Source organism: Apus apus, chromosome 25 (genome assembly GCF_020740795.1).
Source record: "Apus apus isolate bApuApu2 chromosome 25, bApuApu2.pri.cur, whole genome shotgun sequence".
NCBI lineage: Eukaryota > Metazoa > Chordata > Aves > Apodiformes > Apodidae > Apus > Apus apus.
Genome location: NC_067306.1, coordinates 1,275,445 through 1,293,161, shown reverse-complemented (window position 1 = coordinate 1,293,161; position 17,717 = coordinate 1,275,445). Strand labels below are relative to the sequence as shown.

Sequence of the window (17,717 nt, the reverse complement as noted above, 5' to 3'; positions counted from 1 at the left end):
CTTTCCCTTCTGGGGTTAAAGGCGGCGGCGGGGCCGGAAGCGGCTCGCGCCGGGGTCAGCTTCCGGTGAGGACCGGCCCCGGTGGCCGCGGCAGGTACCGGGGCTCTTGGGGGGGGTGGGGGGGTCGTGGCCGGTTGTGCGGGGCCCGCAGGGGGCGGGGGCGGCGGGGCCTCGGAGCCGCCACCGGGAGCGCGGCCGCCGGGGGGGCTGTCCCGGGGGGAGCCGGGGTTCGGTCCCGGGTGAGCTCGTCACCGGTTCTCCCCAGGCTTTGGGCCCGGGGAGCCCTGCGGTGTGGGGTTCCCCGGGACATCCTTCCCAAGGGGAGCCCCGGGTGGGCCCGGGGCGGGCGGGGATCCCCGCCGTGCTCTCGCCTCCCGGGTTTACCGGCGGGTCCGGGGCACTGACGGTCCCGGGAGCCCTTGGTGAGGCTGCGGCGCTTCCCCGGGCTGGTGCCCGGGTCCCGAGGGGCTGGCAGAGGGGCTCACCGGGTCCCGAGGGGCTGGCAGAGGGGCTCACCGGGTCCCGGCGCTGCCCTCCCCCGCCCCTCGGCCAACACCGGCCCCTCGGGAACAGCCCGGGATGGTCCCGGTGCTCCCGGGGGGGGCTGCCCCGGCTGGGGGGCCGTGCCGGGGCTTGGTCTGCCCCGTTCTCACCGACACGTCCCCCTTTCCCGCCGGGCTCCGGTCTCCCGGGAGGCTGAAGCTGCGGGGAAGGACCATGTTCCGCGGGCGCCGGGAGCCGGTGGGGTGTCCCGGTGGGGTGTCCCGGTGGGGTGTCCCGGTGGGGTGTCCCGCCGTGCCGCCCCTCGCGGGGCTTCTGGCCGTCCACGGACACCCCGGAGCCGCAGCCCCCGCCCCCGCATCCCGCCGGTGGCCGGTCCCTGTCAGCCCCGGCAGCAGCGCCTCCGGTGCCCGGGAAGCAGCTTTTGGGAGCAGCAGCATCCAGGGCTCTTCCGACCCCCCCCCCAGGGTCCCCCCGTGAGCAGGACAGGGCCTGTCCAGCCCTGTCCTGGTGACCTTGGGTCACTTCACGTGCTCTTTGGGGTGAGGTTTAGTGTCCAGCTCACTTCAGTGTTTCCCTTTTCGGTTTCAAAGGCCTGTCTCTCTCTCCCCGCGGGGACACACGCTGCTGCGGGGTGAGGCGCCTGCAGCTGGTGTCACTGAAGGCTCTGTCCCTCTGCGGGGCATTTCTTGCCCCCGTGCAAGGGCTGTGACACTTGGAGGAGGTGACGGGGGAATGAGCTGGTGAAGGTGTCACATGAGAGGAGGAGGAGGAGGAGGAAGTCGGGGGCGCGGGAGGAGAAGCAGAGTCACACGATGGAGAGGCTGTGAGACGTGTCATTAGCATGTCATTAGCATGCAAACGTGCGCTAATGACAAGCATGTGATTTGGATCTAAGAGCTGCCAGTGGAAAGGGGTGACACTGAGGGGGGGGGTGACACTGGAGCTTCTCTGGGGCTGCTCTGGCCTCTCCCAGGGAGGGGACGTGTCCCAGCACAGCTCTCGGATCCATCCCAGTGTCCATTGGTGCTGGGATCTCTGTGCCAGCACTTGCAGGGTCTTGGCCATGTCTCCAGACCCCTCTGTCCTCCTCCATGTGCTTCCCACTGGGATTCATGGGCTGGCATTGCCCCTTGTCCCTGCAGCCCCTCCTGCTCCTCCCTCAGGACAGGGGCTCTCACTTGTCCCTGCTCTTGGCCATGTCCATAGAATTAGAGGATTCCAGGCTGGTTTGGGTTGGAAGGGACCTCAAACATCATCTAGATCCAACCCCCCTGTGTGGGCAGGGACACCTCCCACCAGCCCAGGCTGCTCCAAGCCCCATCCAACCTGCCCTTCAACACTGCCAGGGATGGGGCAGCCACAGCTTCCCTGGGCAACCTGGGCCAGGGTCTCACCACCCTCACAGGGAAGAATTTCCTCCTCATGTCCAACCTAAATCTCCCTCTTCCAGTTATAGTCCAATTCTCCTTGTCCTCTCCCTCCCTGCCCTTGTCCCCAGTCCCTCCCCAGCTTTCCTGGAGCCCCTTCAGGCACTGGAAGGTGCTCTGAGGTCTCCCTGGAGCCTTCTCTCTCTCGACACCCCAACTCTTCCAGCCTGTATCCAGAGCAGAGCTGCTTCAGATCTCAGATCATCTCTGTGGCTCCTCTGGACTCTCTCCAGGAGCTCCATGTCCTCCTGGTGTTTGAGACCTCAGAACTGGACCCAGCCCTTTAGTGGGGGGGTCTCAGCAGAGCAGTGTGTCCCAGCACCCCCCACAGACTTGCCTGGGTGATTTTAAAGCACTGTGAAAGTCTCAGGGTGCTGCCTAAGTGCAAAGTGGTGTTTGAGGGAAGGCCCCTCACAGATCCCATGTTTTATTCAGCCCTCACAGATGTCTCTTAACTTTCCTCTCTTGGCCCCTCTCTCTGCTTGGCGAGGGCTGCCCTTGCTGCTACTGATCCAAACTGACAAGTCTCCCAGCTCCTTCCAAAGTGCCTCCAGGAGACACTAACAGGGACATGACAGGAGCCCGGCTGGGATGCAGAAGCTGCTGGTGCAGGCACCCCAAAATCACCCCAGATCAGGCTGGGCTCTGCTCCTGGAGCTGCTCCAGCACCTGGTGGGCTTGGCAGCAGCCCTGCCCCATGGATTGTCCCTTCTTGGAGGCTTTTTTCCTTGGATTTGACGTTGCAGCCTCCAGGTTGTTGCAAGTGAGATCTGTGGGCAAACCAGCCTCCCAGGGCTGCAGGAGGGTGGGGAACTGCTGGGGCAGCAACTAATGCAGCGAGTAATCTCTTTTTTTTTTGGGGGGGGGGGGGGCAAAATGTCCTTGAGCAGGAACATTTTGCAGAGAACGATTTTGTAGCTGTGCCCTGTCGTGGGTGGCAGAGCCAGGGCCTGGCAGATCCCTGCCCTGTTTTTGGTGTCCTCCTTCCTTGTTTGTCCCCAGCGTGTGCTGAGCTGCACGGGCCGGTAGCACAGTGGCCTCCTTGTGCTGTGCTGACGGAGGGGAAAGATCTTAATACAATGGTTGGCAGGGCCAGGGGAAAACAGCCTCTGGATCTCAACACCTCACACTGCCAGGCTGGGACAGCAGCCCTGGCCCCACCACCTTCCTGCTGCTCCACTGGGCTGGGTGTGAAGTTTGGCTCCTGGAGGGAGCAGGCTCCTCTCTCTTGGGTGGGATCTGGGAATATCCAGCTTTGCCTTGTGCAAAACATGGAGCCCCTGGAAGCCTTGGGTCTCTCCCTGCAGAGGAAGCTGTGCTGGGTGGCTCTGGGATCCTGGGAGGTGCTTCTTTTCCATGGAAACACCCTGAGGTCCCTTTTCCTGCTGCTGTGGCATCTCCACAGGGTTTGCCATCTGCTGCTGCGGCCGCTGGCTGCAGCCCCGGCCTGGCTGGCTGTGCTGCCAGCACGTTCTGGGCAGCTGCTTCTGGCTGCTGGTGACACTCACTGGTGGCTCTGAGGACCCTCCCAAGCCATTCTCAGCCAGTTCCTCCTTTCCTGTGGTGATCTGAGGGGGGAAGGTCTGTGCCTGTGCTTCATGTGGGTGCCGGGGGGAGCAGCCCCGGGTGTCTTTGCTTCAGAGAGGGAGGCTCTTTGCCAGCCACAAAAGCCAGAATTATCCTTTTCCCTCAGGAACTGTAAACCAGACGGGATCTGATTTGGGAAAAAAAGAGGAAAAAAAGGGAAATCTGGAGACCTGAAGGTCCCCTTTGTGTCTCTCTGTAGGTGAAGCCCTGACTTGGCAGATGTTGCCCCGACTGACGTAGGCCCCAAGAGGCTTGGGCCAAGGATGAGCAAACCAACAGAGCTGGAACGAAGCCTCCCAGCCATCGCCTCCATCAGCACCTCCCTGTCCCAGAGCCAGGGCTTCTCCCCATACTGCTACTTCTCCCCGGAGAAGAGGAAAGCCATCTCAGACGTGAGGAGAACCTTCTGCCTCTTCGTCACCTTCGACCTGCTCTTCATCTCCTTGTTGTGGATAATCGAATTGAACGTAAGTTGGGGGGAGCCAACCCGTGCAGTCTTGGTCCTTCTTTTAATTGAGTTCCCTCTGCATTAATTGCTCCGTGTCACAAGCCTTGAGCCAAGGCTTTGTTTGCTCTTCCCAGTGCTTCCTGGATTGGCACTGGCCGAAGCTCCTGCACAGTCAGTGCAAACTCCAGCCCAGCTTGTTTCCTGCAGCCAGGCTCTGTTGTGGCTCTCCAGGGTCATTAGCACCCTCCTGTGTTGTCCTGTAATGAGATCTGGGGCCTGTGGACTCACAGGTCCTGCAGTTGGCCAGGTTTCCCTCCTGCTCCCTTGGCCTTAGGTGGAGCCTCTGGCTGCCTTGACTGAGCAGCTGCTGAGCCCTTCTCCCAGCATCCATGGAGCAGGGGGGGAGCTGCAGACCCTCCTCTCACCACACAGATGATGAGGGGACTGGAGCATCTGCCTCATGAGGAAAGGCTGGGAGAGCTGGGGCTGTTCAGCCGGTCGAGGAGGAAGCTGAGGAGGCATCTCCTAAGTGCTGATCAGTATCTGTCAGGAGGGTGGGACCAGACTCTTCTTAGCAGTGTCCAGTGACAGGACATGTGGCAGTGGGCACAAGCTGGAGCACAGGAGGTTCAAGCTGAATATGATGAGAAAGTTCTGTACTGTCAGGGTGGCAGAGCACTGGGACAGGCTGCCCAGAGAGGTTGTGGAGTCTCCATCCCTGGAGACATCCCAAACCCCCCTGGACACGTTCCTGTGGGATCAGCTGTAGGGGGTTGAACTAGATGATCTTCAGAGATCCCTTCCAACCCCCACCACTCTGTGACTCTCACCCCCAGCCCCCCAAGCTGCTGGGCAGAGATAAAAGGAGCTGGGAGCTTTGTTCCCAGCAAACTGCTGCCAGCCTCGGCCGCTGGAAGTGGGAGGTGCTGCAGGGGGTAAGGAAGGGGAGCAGGAGGGGTTTGGTGTGTCAGCTGCTGCAGCCACCAGGGGGAAATCCAGTGTATTGACCTCAATCCCATCGGGTCAAAGTTACTCCCTGGGCTGGATTTTGTTTGTATTTTTCCTGAACTGGTCCCAACTGGTTTCAGCCGTGCTGGGTTCCTGGCACTACGTGTCCTCCCTGGAACAACCTGAGCAGAGATGGGCAGATAGAGCCTGGTCCTGCTGTGTCTGGCCTTTGTTTATCAGCACTGGATCCTGTGCTCACTTAGCAGCTCTTATCTCTGCCCTGTTTATCTCCTGAGTGTCTGCACTTAACAGATTGTCTCAGCCAGCAGCTCCCTGCTCTCCCTGCCCAGCCACAGAGAGCCTGAAGAGACCTCCTCACCTCCCCCCAGCTAGGAAAAAGCATCTCTGGGCCAGCATTCCAGGGATGCTGATGGTGTCCTGGGCACCTGGCTTGGACCCTGGCCTCCTGCTCCTGTTCTCTGGGCTCTCTGGAGAGGAGCTGTCTGCAAATCAAAACATCCAGCCCCCGGGAGACAATCTGCCAGCACGGTCACCAGGGTGACTGCGAGCGTAGGTCTTGCAGGTAGCCATTAATGAGTGACTAACTGCTGATATTTGGGCCCTGAGCTGAGATGCTGCATATTTAAAGCTATTAGGACTGCTTATTTGCCTAGTTATGAAGAGCAACGATTTTCTATCATGACTAATGCTTTTTTTATCAAACCGTTTCCTTTGCTGCAAAGATAAGCTGAGCAAATTGGCCCTGGTTAAATGTCTGTTGCCTCAAACTGTAGTTCTGCCAGCTTGCTGCTCCTGGGGACAGGGAGGTGCCTCCAATGAGTTCTTCTTCCCCGAAATCACAAGCCAAAGCCTTCCCTGTGTCTCCTGCAGGGTGTCTTAGGGGAGTTGTGGGATGGGGAGGAGGGTTTTGGTGGTAGCTCAGCTGGTACGAGTCCTGTAGCTGTGGATCTGATGGAGCAGTGGTGCAGAACTGCTCTGCCCTCCTCCCCCTTGCCCCGAGTATGAAGCACCAACCCTGACCTAGAGGGACTGTTTCCCAGTGGCTGCCTCTTCTGTCCTTGGACTGTCTGATGAGAGAGAGCCAGGACACCAGGCTGCCAAGAACTGGCCTGAGATCCACCAACTTGTTTCTCACAGCTCATCAAACAGCTGTCAGGCTGGAGCAGCGTGCTGGCCAGCTGGGCTGCACTCAAACCAATAGCCTAAAGGTGAAGCATTTGTTCCAGTTACCTGAGCCATCCACTTCCTCATAAACATTCATTCCAGGCTTCTGAGAACAGGATTTATGGTGACAAAAGTACCAGGGCTGTCAGACCCCAGATTGTCTCGGGGTGAGGCAAGAGAGCTCTTCTGTGAGCATTTTCCACACTCCTGTGCAATATCCCAGAATGTGATTTTGCCTCTCTCAGATCCCTGTGCACTGTTGCTGTCCCTCCTGCTCCTCTCCTCCCTCTTCCCCGTTGCCAGCCCATTTGAACCTGCTGCTTGACTTCCCCTGTCAGATTTCCTGGAGGGCAGCTCAGCCGTGGGGAGCCAGCTGGCCTGGAAGAAGGGAGAGGGGATCCTTAAAATTCCACTAGGTTGCTGAGTGAGCACTGAGAGGTGTTTTGATTATCCAGCTGCGGGAGGCGCTTTGTTCTGAAGGTGCTAGGGAAGCTGTTCCCTGGGGTTTTTAACTTTTTCCCCCCATTCTCCTCCTGAACAGCTGCAGTCTTGTCACCCAAAGCCACCCAGGGAAGTGGTGGCCACGAGTGGGAGGTGTTGTCTGACCAGGGGCTTTGGGCTGGGAGTGCTGTGATCGGTGGCGCTGCTTGTGCCGAGCGCTCGGTGCTAGAAACCTCCCACGTAGGAATGTTTAATGTACCCACGTGCTGCTCCAGCTTTCCCTGCCCAGCTCCTGCTCCTCGGTGTGGAACCGAGGGTGAAATGGGCCATTTCTCCCTCCCGTGGGCCTGTGCTGGCAGAGCAGCCCATGGCATTTGTATTCCTGATGCGTCCCCTGCCCCAGCGATAACCCCGGTCAGCGCCTGGCTGGGCTCTCTCTGCCATTAGTTTCTTATCAGTGCACTCAATGGCTTTCTGCCTTCCTGCCTCCCCTGCAGACCAAGGAGGGCATTCAGAAGAACCTGGAGAGTGAAATCATCTGCTACAAGTTCAAGACCTCCTTCTTTGATATATTTGTGAGTATCCCAGAGCGTGGCAGGTGAGGGAACGGCTCTGGCATCGGGGTCTCCCCACGGCTTTGCCCCTCGCCTGGCTCAGCAGGTTTGGGCCGGTTGCAGCCCAGTTGTCACAGCCTTGACCCCACCTGGGTCCTCAGGAGCTGTGTCCCATCCCCCCCAGCACCTGGCAGAGGGACACAGGCAGTGACTGGTGTCTATGGCCTCTTGTTTTCCCAGGTCTTGGCTTTCTTCCGCTTCGCGGTGCTGCTCCTGGCCTACGCCCTCGTCCGGCTGCGCCACTGGTGGGTCATCGCGGTAAGGAGGCCATTCCTGCTTTCCTGCTTTCACCTTCCTCCTTCCACCTGGGATTCACAGGGATCCTGAGAGACCTACATTCATTTTTCAGGTCACTACACTGGTATCCAGTGCCTTCCTGATCGTCAAGGTCATCCTCTCTGAGGTTGGTTTCCTTGGGCTCACGGGGGATTCCTTTGGGCTGCTGCTGGTTTCCCACCCCTGTGAACTCCCTGTTTCCTTCCATGCAGCTTCTGACCAAAGGGGCTTTTGGCTATTTACTTCCCATCGTCTCCTTTGTCATTGCTTGGCTGGAGACTTGGTTCCTGGATTTCAAAGTCCTATCTCAGGAAGCAGAAGAGGAACGATGTGAGTATTTCGCTCCTCTCTGGCAGGAGTTGGTAGATGAAACTACCAGGTCTGGGGTTTCTGCTGCTTTGGCAGCACCTTGACAGAGATGACATTTATGGAGAAGTGATCTCCAGGCTGGCTGTGACTGCAAGTGCCTGACTTAATTCTGTTATGGTATATACCAGATTATAAAAAACATGTTTTAATTGAGCGGAGAAAAAAACGTGCCAGATTCTCCAGTGCCTGGATCCTGAAGCCAGGCATGTTGGAAGCAGAGCTCACCTCCACAGCAGGGAAAATGTTTTGAAATAGTGGGACAAATGCCAGGCTCTTGGACTCTCTGTCCCCGGGTATTTGTCTTTGGATCTGGACTGGAGACCTTTGGGAGAGGATTGCTCCAGTCACAGACACGTTACAGGGGCGTGGTGTGAGTTATGGGGTGTGAAATTTTACAGCCTGTGGTCAGACTACATGGAGATTGAGGCTGACCTAATGCTTTACAAACCACCCTATGGTGCTGGGCACCTGAACCTGCCAGGGCTCCTTCTAGGGAGCGGGTGCTCAGCCTGGCCTGGCACGGGGTGCCTGTTCCTAAAGCAGCAAAAGGAGTTTGTGGATCTCCTGGGCTTAACTGACAAACAAGGGGTGGGAAATGGCACGTAGTGAAGGAGTGTTTGTCAAGCAGGGCTTGATCAGAAATACAGTGACTGGCTGGAAAACACCAGAGGATGTTTGGGTCTTGCAAGGAGGCTTTAAGATGAAAAATGATCAAGTGTTTAATGCCTCTATTGGATTAGGCTCAGGTTCCAAATTGCTTCCAGGGGAAGCTCTTATTTAATTAGATGCTTAATCGCCTTTGGATTTGACAGGCAAAAGAGCCCATTGATCTCCATGCAGATAAAATGTCTCAAACAAAAGATGAGGCAATAGGAGCTGAAAAGCTTGTGGGCTGGTTGGTGTCAGTGCAGCAGACTGGCTGTGTCTGGACAAGAGAGCAGCTGGGAGGGTGGTTGAGCTGGGGGTGGAGGGGCTGGGGGACCCCGGGACCCCTCAGTGTTGGACTCCCCATGTGCCAGACCTGGTGCTTTGCTCCTCAGGGTACCTGGCAGCTCAGGCTGCAGCTGCTCGTGGGCCCCTGCTCTACCCCAGAGCCCTTTCTGAGGGGCAGTTCTACTCCCCACCGGAGTCCTTTGCAGGTGAGCTGGGCTGCCTCCCTTCCCCACCTCCTTCCCCTCCATTCCTCCTGGGACTCCTCACCTCCATCATCACCTCCTCTCTGGGCTCTGTCTCATTATCCCAGCCCTTGGCAGCGGCTCCCCTGGACACAGGGACACAGCCACGTTGTCTCTGTGCCCTTTGCAGACCTCAGTCCCATGTCCCTGGCCTTGGCCCTGTGGGAAACCAGAGTCTTTTGTGGTCTTGGGATTAAATGCTTTTAGCTGTGGGTGAAGAACTTGGTATGAGGGCACGGGGGTGAGTTGCCACAAGCAGGTGAGGAGCTGGCAACAAGTCACTGCCCTGTGACACTGCCACGTGCCAGATCCAGAGAGCTCTGCTGCTTGGGAGCCAGAGGATGTCAGTTGTCCAAGGGGAGGTGACATGAGCTCCTGCTCAGCCTCCCAGACAGCAGAGCCTGCCCACTCATCTGGGGCCTGGGCTGTCAGGACCATCCCCCTGACAGCTCTTCCCATCAGGTGGCTCTGGATAGGTTGGAACTGGAGGATCTTTAAGGTCCCTTCCAACCCAAACCAGTCTGGGATCATTGGGATCAGACACTGTCCAAGGGAGGTTGTACTAGCAGGGTCTTCATCACCTGTGTGTTAATTGTGTGCCCCCCTCTAGGGTCGGACAATGAGTCGGACGAGGAGGGCACGGGCAGGAAGGCCTTGACAGCTCAGGTGAGCAGGCAGCATGTCCCTCTGTCCCCTTCCCTCTCCCATCCCTGGTTACATGGTCACATCCTGGGAAGGGCATCACCTCACCTGGCTGAACCATGGCTTGTCCTTCACCTCCCCCAGGCCTGGCTGGGCACAGGTTGTTCCCAGCCTTTTTCCAGGTGGTTCTGCTGCTGCCCAGCCCTGGTTCTGGCCCCTCCACAGGAAGAAGCTCCAGGCATCTCGGAGCCCTTTGCCTGCTGGAAACCCCTGCATTAAGGCAGGAGCTGGGCTGGTAGATGCAGCCAATGTGTGGATCCAAGCCAGGGTGGGGAGTGTGACTTTGAGCTCCAAAATGACGTCCCTGTGACCCAAATTAAGAGACTTTTGTGGTGTGGTGATGGGAGATATCCCCCCTTCCCTCTGCCAGCCCTGGGAGGTGGGTAACAAGCTTTGCCCACCCAGCTCATGGAGCCCTTCTCTCCTAGGAGAGAGAGTATGTCCGGCAGGGCAGGGATGCCATGGAGGTTGTGGACCAAATCCTCGCCCAGGAGGAGAACTGGAAGTTTGAGAAAAATAATGTAAGTGCTGTGCCCCCTTCCCCACCTGCCTCCCTCCCCATCTGCCCCCCTGCCACAGGGAGCACGGGTGGTTTAGCAAAACCAGGAGGACAAACGAGGCTTTTGAAACCTCCTTGTGACATGAAAAATTAACAAGCGTTACAATTACCTGATTGAATTAGGAATCTCTTCCAGTTCAGTTAAATGTAAAATCCCCTCTTATTTAATTAGATGTTTAATTGCCTTCCTGTGTGACAGGAGGGAGCCCGTTTCCCCCCCCACACCCCCAATTAGTGGGGGTGGCCAGCTCACCTTGGGTGGGCATTTGGATATGGGGCCATGGGGGGAGTGGGGGGCACAGAGGGTCCCACTGATGCAGCTTCAGCCCTCGATCCACAGCAATGTGCCTTGGGCAGGGGAGACCAGGCCTGTCTGGGCAGCTTTGGCCCATGTGGGAGTAGAAGGGGGGCACAGACTGCTCCTCCCACCCCCAAGGCCATTTGTGTCCCCCCTTCCTCAGGACAGGGACCTTGTGTGTGCTGGAGTGTAAATTTGGGATGTCTCTGCCTTGCAGCTTTCCAGCCCAAGGGCTCTGCAAGTCACAGCTCTTGCTCCAGGCAGCACTGGCCCTGCCCTGCCTGTTTCCCACTGCCCTGGTCATTCCCTGAGCCATGTAGAGTTTTCTGGGGTCCCCAGAGCATCTTTGAAGGGTGGAGAGGAAGGGACAGCATCTGTACCCCTAAAACCAGCCTCACTTTCTGCTTTTGGGCTCACAACACAGCTGGGGTGCGAGTCCTGCAAACTGCAGTCTCATCTGGTGTTTAAAATTCCCCTGTCAAGTGATCTATTGTCTGATGCCAAACTAGCTGGGCAGATTGTTTTCTTTATCCAAAGGGGGATGGATTTAAATAGACTAATCAGAATTTAACACGGGGCTAATGATGAAAGGTTATCATCTGTCCATCCCTAAACCCCTCTGGGGAGGCTCTCCTCAGATGTAGGTACCAGCAGCAGTGTTGGCCACCAGCCCCTGCCCTGGTGTTGGTGGCTCTCTCTACAAAGAGAATGTGACCTTGTTGTGGAGCTTGCAGGCTGGCACGGGGTGGGTTCTTTTTCTGTCTCATCGCCACTGCTGCCCTGGATGTTGTTTTGTTTATGGAAATTTGGGCATCTGAAGTGTGCTCAGTGCCTGCTTGGCTGGGGGGATGACAGTGGAGGGCAGGACAGGGACCTTCAGCACGATGGGCCAGGCATGCAGACTTTACCCCAGAGAGAAGGGATTTATCTTGCTAATGTAACTTTCTTATTTCTTGCACAGGACTTTGGGGATGTTGTTTACACTTTTGAAATACCTTTCCATGGCAAGTCCTTTATTTTAAAGGTAAGAACTTCCCTGCATCACTTCCTTAGCCTGTGTGGCAGAGGGTGACTGCTCTGCTGGGAGCCAGGCTCAGCTTTCACCCTCTCTCCTGGCCCTGGCAGGACGGGTCAGGGTGCAAACACCCTGGTTTGCTGGAGGCAGATGAACTGCACTGCACGCTCTGGGGAATCTCTCCAGGAAAGCCCCTTGGCTGGCGGACAAACTCCCCAGCAAACACGCTGGGCCCCCGACTCTGCTGGTAGAAGTGGGAGCAGGTGATTGCAAAGACTCGCTTCCAACCCCAGCATCTAGGACTAATCTGACCAAGGAGGCTAATTGCAACTAATTGCCAGCAAGACCAGGGCTGGGCGTGCGTCTGCTGCTGCCTGGCACCGGGAAGAGCCGCTCGGAAGCGCCGCGCTCCCGCGCCGGAGCAGCTTGGCTGGGAACCGCACGTTAATGAAGCGTCGGGGCTGCCGTGGCTTCTCTTTGTTCCAGTGCATATGCTGCCTCGCTGGCAGAGCTGCCGATGGAGCAGCTCCGTGTTCACCAGGAAGAGCTGGATGGTTCCAGGCGTTTAACTGTTGTGCCTCCAAAGATTCCCCACCCCTGTCCCGTGGGGATGTGGGGAAGGGAAGGGTGCAGCACCTTCCTGGAGCCATGGGCCTGCAGCAGGACTGCAGGTGGAGGGAGCTAGGGTGGGAGAGGAGCCAGCCCCCAGCTCCATCTGTCTTGCCATGTTGTAGACAGACAGACATTTTCCCTCTCTGACACCAGCACAGATCTGGTCAGCAGCTGCCAAAACCTGGGCTCTGCTCTGTCCTCTGCCTCCCCATGTGCCTCCCAGGCTCCTGGGAACAAGAGCACTGTGACAGCCTCTGCTTTGCACGTGTGTGTGAGCCAGGCCAGGCCTCCTTCCCCTGTTATCCCAGTTGTTCTCTGTCATCTGCCCTGCGTTCCTTAAAAATAATCTTGGGAGAGGGGAGCAGGGGGCTGGCTAACTGCTCTGGCTCTGTCTTCAGGCTTTCCTGCAGTGCTCTGCTGAAACGGTTTACCAGGAGGTTATTCTCCAGCCTGAGAAGATGATCCTGTGGAACAGAACGGTGGCAGCTTGCCAGGTGAGCGTGCTGGACAAAGATGGCTTAATCACAGGAGCTCCTTGGAGCGGAGAGTTGGAGCTTCCCAGCCCAAGAGTGGCCGTGCCCAGGCCCTGCTGGAGCTGAGCTGGATCCGAGGCACCGAGGCGTTAAATCCGCGCCATCCCTGCGCTCGGCGGCCGCCAGCTGCACGCCCGGCCTCCCGCAGCCCCTGGGATGGGCCCGTGGCTGAGCCAAGCCTGCTTTGCCCTGGTTTGGGTGTTGGTGTGGTGGGATCCAGAGACAAGGCCTGTGCCCCCCGCCACCCCCCACCCCCCCCCCCCCCAAAAGGCAGTCCTGGGGCAGGAGACAAAGCTGGGCACACGCTGCCTGAGAGCTCATCCCCCTTAGCCCCAGATCAGCTGCCAAAGACACTGCAGTTCCTCCAAATCCTGGTGCTGTTTTAGGGGAGGGTCCCCACCACCCAGGGGCACAGTCTGAGGAAATCTCTCTTCTTTCCACCCCCAGATCTTGCAGCGGATCGAAGACAACACCATTGTCTCCTATGATGTGGCAGCTGGGGCTGCAGGGGGGGTCGTGTCCCCAAGGTCAGTTGATTCCAGTGTCTGGTCCTGAGCCCCTCAGCACCCTCCTGAAAGATGAACAGAAGTCTAATGGCAGCAGGAGAGCTCTGCCCCCGCCCCCCCTCAGGCTCTGACCCCCCCCTTCCCCAAGCTCTGACCCCCCCCCCCCCCCCCCCCCCCCCATCTCTGCTCCCCTGAGCTCTCCCCCCACTAGCAGCAACCAGGGGGGGTGCAGCAGGGCTGGCTCTGCAGCAACGCTCCCCAGGGCAAGGAACCCCTGAATTCTCTTCCAGACTTTTCTGGCAGGAATCTCAGAGCTCAAAATCTGTCTCAGTTGGTCTCCCTGAGAAGTGCTCGGCGCTGTGCTTTGTCCCCGTGTTGACACAGCCCTGCCACAGCCTCTCCCAGCAGCCCGGGGAGCGGGATCTGCTCCTTCCCAGCTCTGTTCAAGCAGTTCCTGCTCTTTCTTTGCTCAGGGATTTTGTGAACGTGCGCCGGATCGAGAGGAGGAGGGACAGGTACATCTCCTCGGGGATATCGACCACGCACAGCCTGAAGCCTCCGCTCTCCAAGTATGTCAGGTAAGAGGCAGGTTCTGGTTTTTTAGCTGGTATCTGACACACGTTGCTGGAGCCAAGGGCAAAAAGCCACTTAAATAAAAACCCTGCTGCCTTCCTGGCAGCCACTGCAGGAAGCTGATCTATTTGTGGAACCAAACCTTGCTTCCCTTGTTCTTCTGCCTTTGTCAAAGAAACTCTCCGTGCTGTTCAGTGTCGCTCGGGCGTTTCCCAGCTCAGGGGAGTGGAGGTGTCGACCAGTCACAGCACAAACCCCAACCCAGTCTGCATCCTGTTTATGTCCCAGTTAATTCCCAAACAGGGCCAGCTGCCATCTCTGAGGGGCAGTAAACAGCTGACTGGGGCTCGCTTGCAGCCTCTCAGATGCCTTTTGCTTCTCGTAAGCTGCTCACTTACTGACTTTAAAGGCTGAGGACATTGAGGGATGGTCCCATGGGTGAAACGAGCTGCGTCAGGATGGACTGGCTCCCAAAGTGTCAGCAGGGTTTGGCCTCCCCCCTTCCAAAGGGATAGATAGCTTCGTGATGGATCTCAGTGGGGTTAGTCTGTGCAAACAAGGACTCCTTGTTACTGTCTGCTGCGGTGCCCGGGGCCCAGCTGTGCCACTTCACGCACTGACTTTGTTTTTCCTAATAATCTGGTTAAAGTAATTGACATTTTAACTCAGAGACATTATAGCTGCCTCAGTCTATTTAAAAGCTGGGGACTTCAGGGCCTAGAAAAATCTTTCAACAAATGTATGCAGCAAAAAATAGTGTGTTCCTGAACAGGGAAGGGAAATCTGCGTGTGAGCACAGCTGTCCTCTCTGAGGCAGATCAGATGGTGTGAGGAAGGATTTGGGGGGGTAGTGACAAGGCTCCCCTTGCTGAGCCTGTAATGATGGTGCAGGGCTTTCCTGGGACCTGCTGTTTGCACCCATTTCCACAGGGTTTTCCCTCAGAAACTTCCCCGTGGTGGAGAGCAGGTGTTGGCTGGGCTGGCACCATCCAGAGGCAGCGGCTGCTCCTCAGTCCCAGCCCTGATGCTGCCAGGACACCTGTGGGAAACCTGCCTGGCCCTGCAGCCGAAGCAGCCACCTCCCCAGGCACTCTGCACATCTGCTCCCCCCTGCTGGGCTCCTGTCCTGGCTGCCAGGGCAGGAGTGAGCACGGGATCCATGCAGGACACCCCGGAGCCAACCCTGGCTCTCACTTTCTGATCTTGCTTCCTTGCAGGGGTGAGAACGGGCCTGGAGGATTCATCATCCTGAAATGTCCCAGCAACCCCAGGGTCTGCACGTTCATCTGGATCCTCAACACAGACCTGAAGGTAAAGCCAGTTCTTGGCTAATGGCAAATGTCCCATCCCTGGTGTCCCCGGGCTGTGTGCTGAGGACCTGTCCCCTGTTCTCAGTGGCCATGATCCTGCTCTGGAAAGTGACTCATTACCAAAGGCTGCCCTAAAGGGATGGGAGTTTTGCAGGTGGATGTTAAATGCCCCCTGAAAGTCACCCTTTTGTCCCAGTATGAGGTAGGGAAGCTTGTCCTTACCTGGCTGAGATCTCACTTAGGGCTCCCACATCCCTGTGTGCAGGAGGGGACAGGAGGTTGTGATCCTTTTTGGGGACTGAAAACAGGCACGTGTAGGGTTGTCTGGCACTCCCAGGAACCCCCTGCAGGGATGATTCACTGCTCCTAGACACCCCAACACACACACCCTGGGGCTGCATACATACCCTGGGGCTGCATCTGCACCCTCAGGGGTAAAGGTGCTTTGTCCCTCCAAGCTGCCCCAGAGCTGGAGCTGTTTGTGGAGCTGCTGGTCCAGCCCTCTCGGTCAGCCCAGACAAAAGGCAGCAGGAAGGGAGCAGGGTCAGGCAGGGGGGGGAGCAGAGCTGCCCCTTTTCTTCCTCCACTGAAGGCTGACGTGGTAACTGTGCTGCAGCAGGAGCACAAAGACTCCATTCATCAGCTCTGCTGCAAAGCTGCAGCCCCCTCCCCTCCCACGTCCCTCCTTCCCCACAAAGTCGCTCAGCTCCTGCCTGCCTCGGGGAAAGGATTTGCAGCAGCTCTTGGTGGGGCAGAGCAGGAGTGTGGCCTCCTGCCCTTTTGGGATGGGTTTTCCACGGGTTGGGAGGGATGAACCCACTGGGTCGGGCAGGATGGGGCTGGGAAAGGGAAGATGTTCCTTGTGCTTCCCGGGCTGAGGAGCGCTCACCCACTGCCGCCTCCGTGCTGGGAGAAATGCCGAAGCGCCCGAGCTATTAATAACCCTCCTGTCAACTGCTTCCACCATCTTCCTGAAGGGCCCTGCTGGTGCCCAGACCCTCTCCTGGCCTGTCCTGCCATTTCCTTTGGCCCTGAACACGTATTTATAGCCCATGGCTCATCCCTTCCTGCGATGAAGGGTGAGAACCACACACATCCCTGTGTTTGGGTCTGTGCTGGAGCTTTGGTCTGAAATGACCCCTGGGCCAATGGGCCCGTGATCTCCTGCCTCCACATTGCAGAGAAAACCTGTTCCAGGGCAAAGTCTCTGCTCAAACACCCCAATCCAGGAGCTGTGGGTAGTTGTCTGTCTGTCCCTACCTGCACCCAAGACCCCCTTCATTGCCCCCCAGGACTCTCTCCCCTGGGACCCCCCAGCACAGCTCCCCCCCCCCCAGCTTCCATCCCCCACAGAGGCAGGGAATATATTTTTTTTGATGCATCTCACATAATAGAGCAGAGGCTGGGGGGGGGGGAGCTGAGCCGTGCGGGGCTTTTTTAGAGAAATCAAAGCTCATTTCAGTCCCTCCCCCAGAGTGAGCTCCTGGGAAGCAGCAGCTCCTGGGAAGCAGCAGCTCCCTGCTGTGGTGCTGATGCCACCCCTCAGCCAGGGCTGGCACTGCCAGGTCAGGATGGGGGCCACAGCCCCAGCAACCGTGTCTCATGGCTCCGTGTTTGTCCCTCTCCCCCCAGGGCCGCCTGCCCCGTTACCTGATCCACCAGAGCTTGGCTGCCACCATGTTCGAGTTCGCCTTCCACCTCCGGCAGCGGGTCAGCGAGCTGGCTGGCAAGCCCTGAGCAGAGGGGACCTGGACATTGTTCTGTGGCTGAGGGGCAGCTGGGAAAGGACCCCACGACCCCCCCCCCAGCCTGGGAGAGGACACCCCAGACTAACAGTGCCCAGAGGAGGCAGGGGGTGCTCAGTTCTGTCTCCCACCACCGTTCCCCCCAACTGGGAGCGTGAAACCACTGACTTGTTCTGTGCCAAACCCCTGCCCTGCCCTCTGACCTCCCCCTGCCCCTCACCCTGGGGTTGGGGGGCTTCTCTGTGACCCCCCTCCCCCACCAGATTCCTGTACTGCTGCTCCAGTTTCATGAGGGGGGGGCTGGAGATGAAGGCCACGTTGGGGTGAGGACACAGGTCTGTGTCTGCCTGTGCAGGGGACCCCTTTGTGCTGCCCAGACCCCCCCCCCACTGCTCATGTTTCCCCATGGGGTTCAGCTGAGCTCATCCCCCCCCACCTGCAGCTGCGGGCGGAGGCAGATTTGCCTTAAGCAGAGACTTTTATCCTTTTTTTTGAAGGGGGAGGGGGGGCTGAGGGGGCGGCTGCGGCTTCTCTACCTGCGAGCGCCGGGGCCCTGTTGTGTGCCAGGAATGGAAGCAGTTCCCAGCCCCCCACACGCGGGGGTGCAGCCGGCAGTGCTGGGGGGGGGGGGGTTGCCCACACCAGGCCCCCCTCCCCCAACCCTGGAGCACTCTGTGCCCCCCATCCTGGGTGTCTGGTTCCCCCCTGATGCCTCCAGATGCCCCCTCTCAGAATAAAAAGCCCTGTGCTCTTTGCAGTGCTGTGCCCACCCCCCTTGTGTCCCGAGAGGATAAAAGTGAGGAGGAGAGGGGGGGGGCAAGTGGCCAGGGGAGTGGGGCCAGCCCCAAGTCCCCCCCAGAATCAAAGGATGGGTCCTCCAGGCTCCTTGG

The 17,717-nt window shown here is 58.2% G+C and overlaps 1 protein-coding gene across 3 annotated transcripts; it reads left to right on the top strand.

Moving 5' to 3' along the window:
* The first annotated feature begins 13 nt into the window (after nucleotides 1–13).
* On the top strand, nucleotides 14–17,584 carry STARD3 (StAR related lipid transfer domain containing 3). Of its 3 annotated transcripts, none has more exons than XM_051640568.1 (15): nucleotides 14–94; nucleotides 3,718–3,985; nucleotides 7,038–7,115; nucleotides 7,335–7,412; nucleotides 7,504–7,557; nucleotides 7,643–7,760; nucleotides 8,840–8,938; nucleotides 9,585–9,640; nucleotides 10,105–10,197; nucleotides 11,495–11,557; nucleotides 12,559–12,654; nucleotides 13,141–13,220; nucleotides 13,673–13,777; nucleotides 14,990–15,083; nucleotides 16,715–17,584. In XM_051640568.1, exons 2-15 carry the CDS (start codon nucleotides 3,782–3,784, stop codon nucleotides 16,817–16,819), a joined length of 1,323 nt encoding a protein of 440 aa, XP_051496528.1. In that variant the 5' UTR covers nucleotides 14–94; nucleotides 3,718–3,781; the 3' UTR covers nucleotides 16,820–17,584. The 3 variants fall into 3 exon arrangements, with proteins under 3 accessions (XP_051496528.1, XP_051496530.1, XP_051496529.1); XM_051640569.1 differs by having other exon boundaries at nucleotides 22–90; XM_051640570.1 differs by lacking the exon at nucleotides 8,840–8,938.
* Nucleotides 17,585–17,717: the final 133 nt, after the last annotated feature.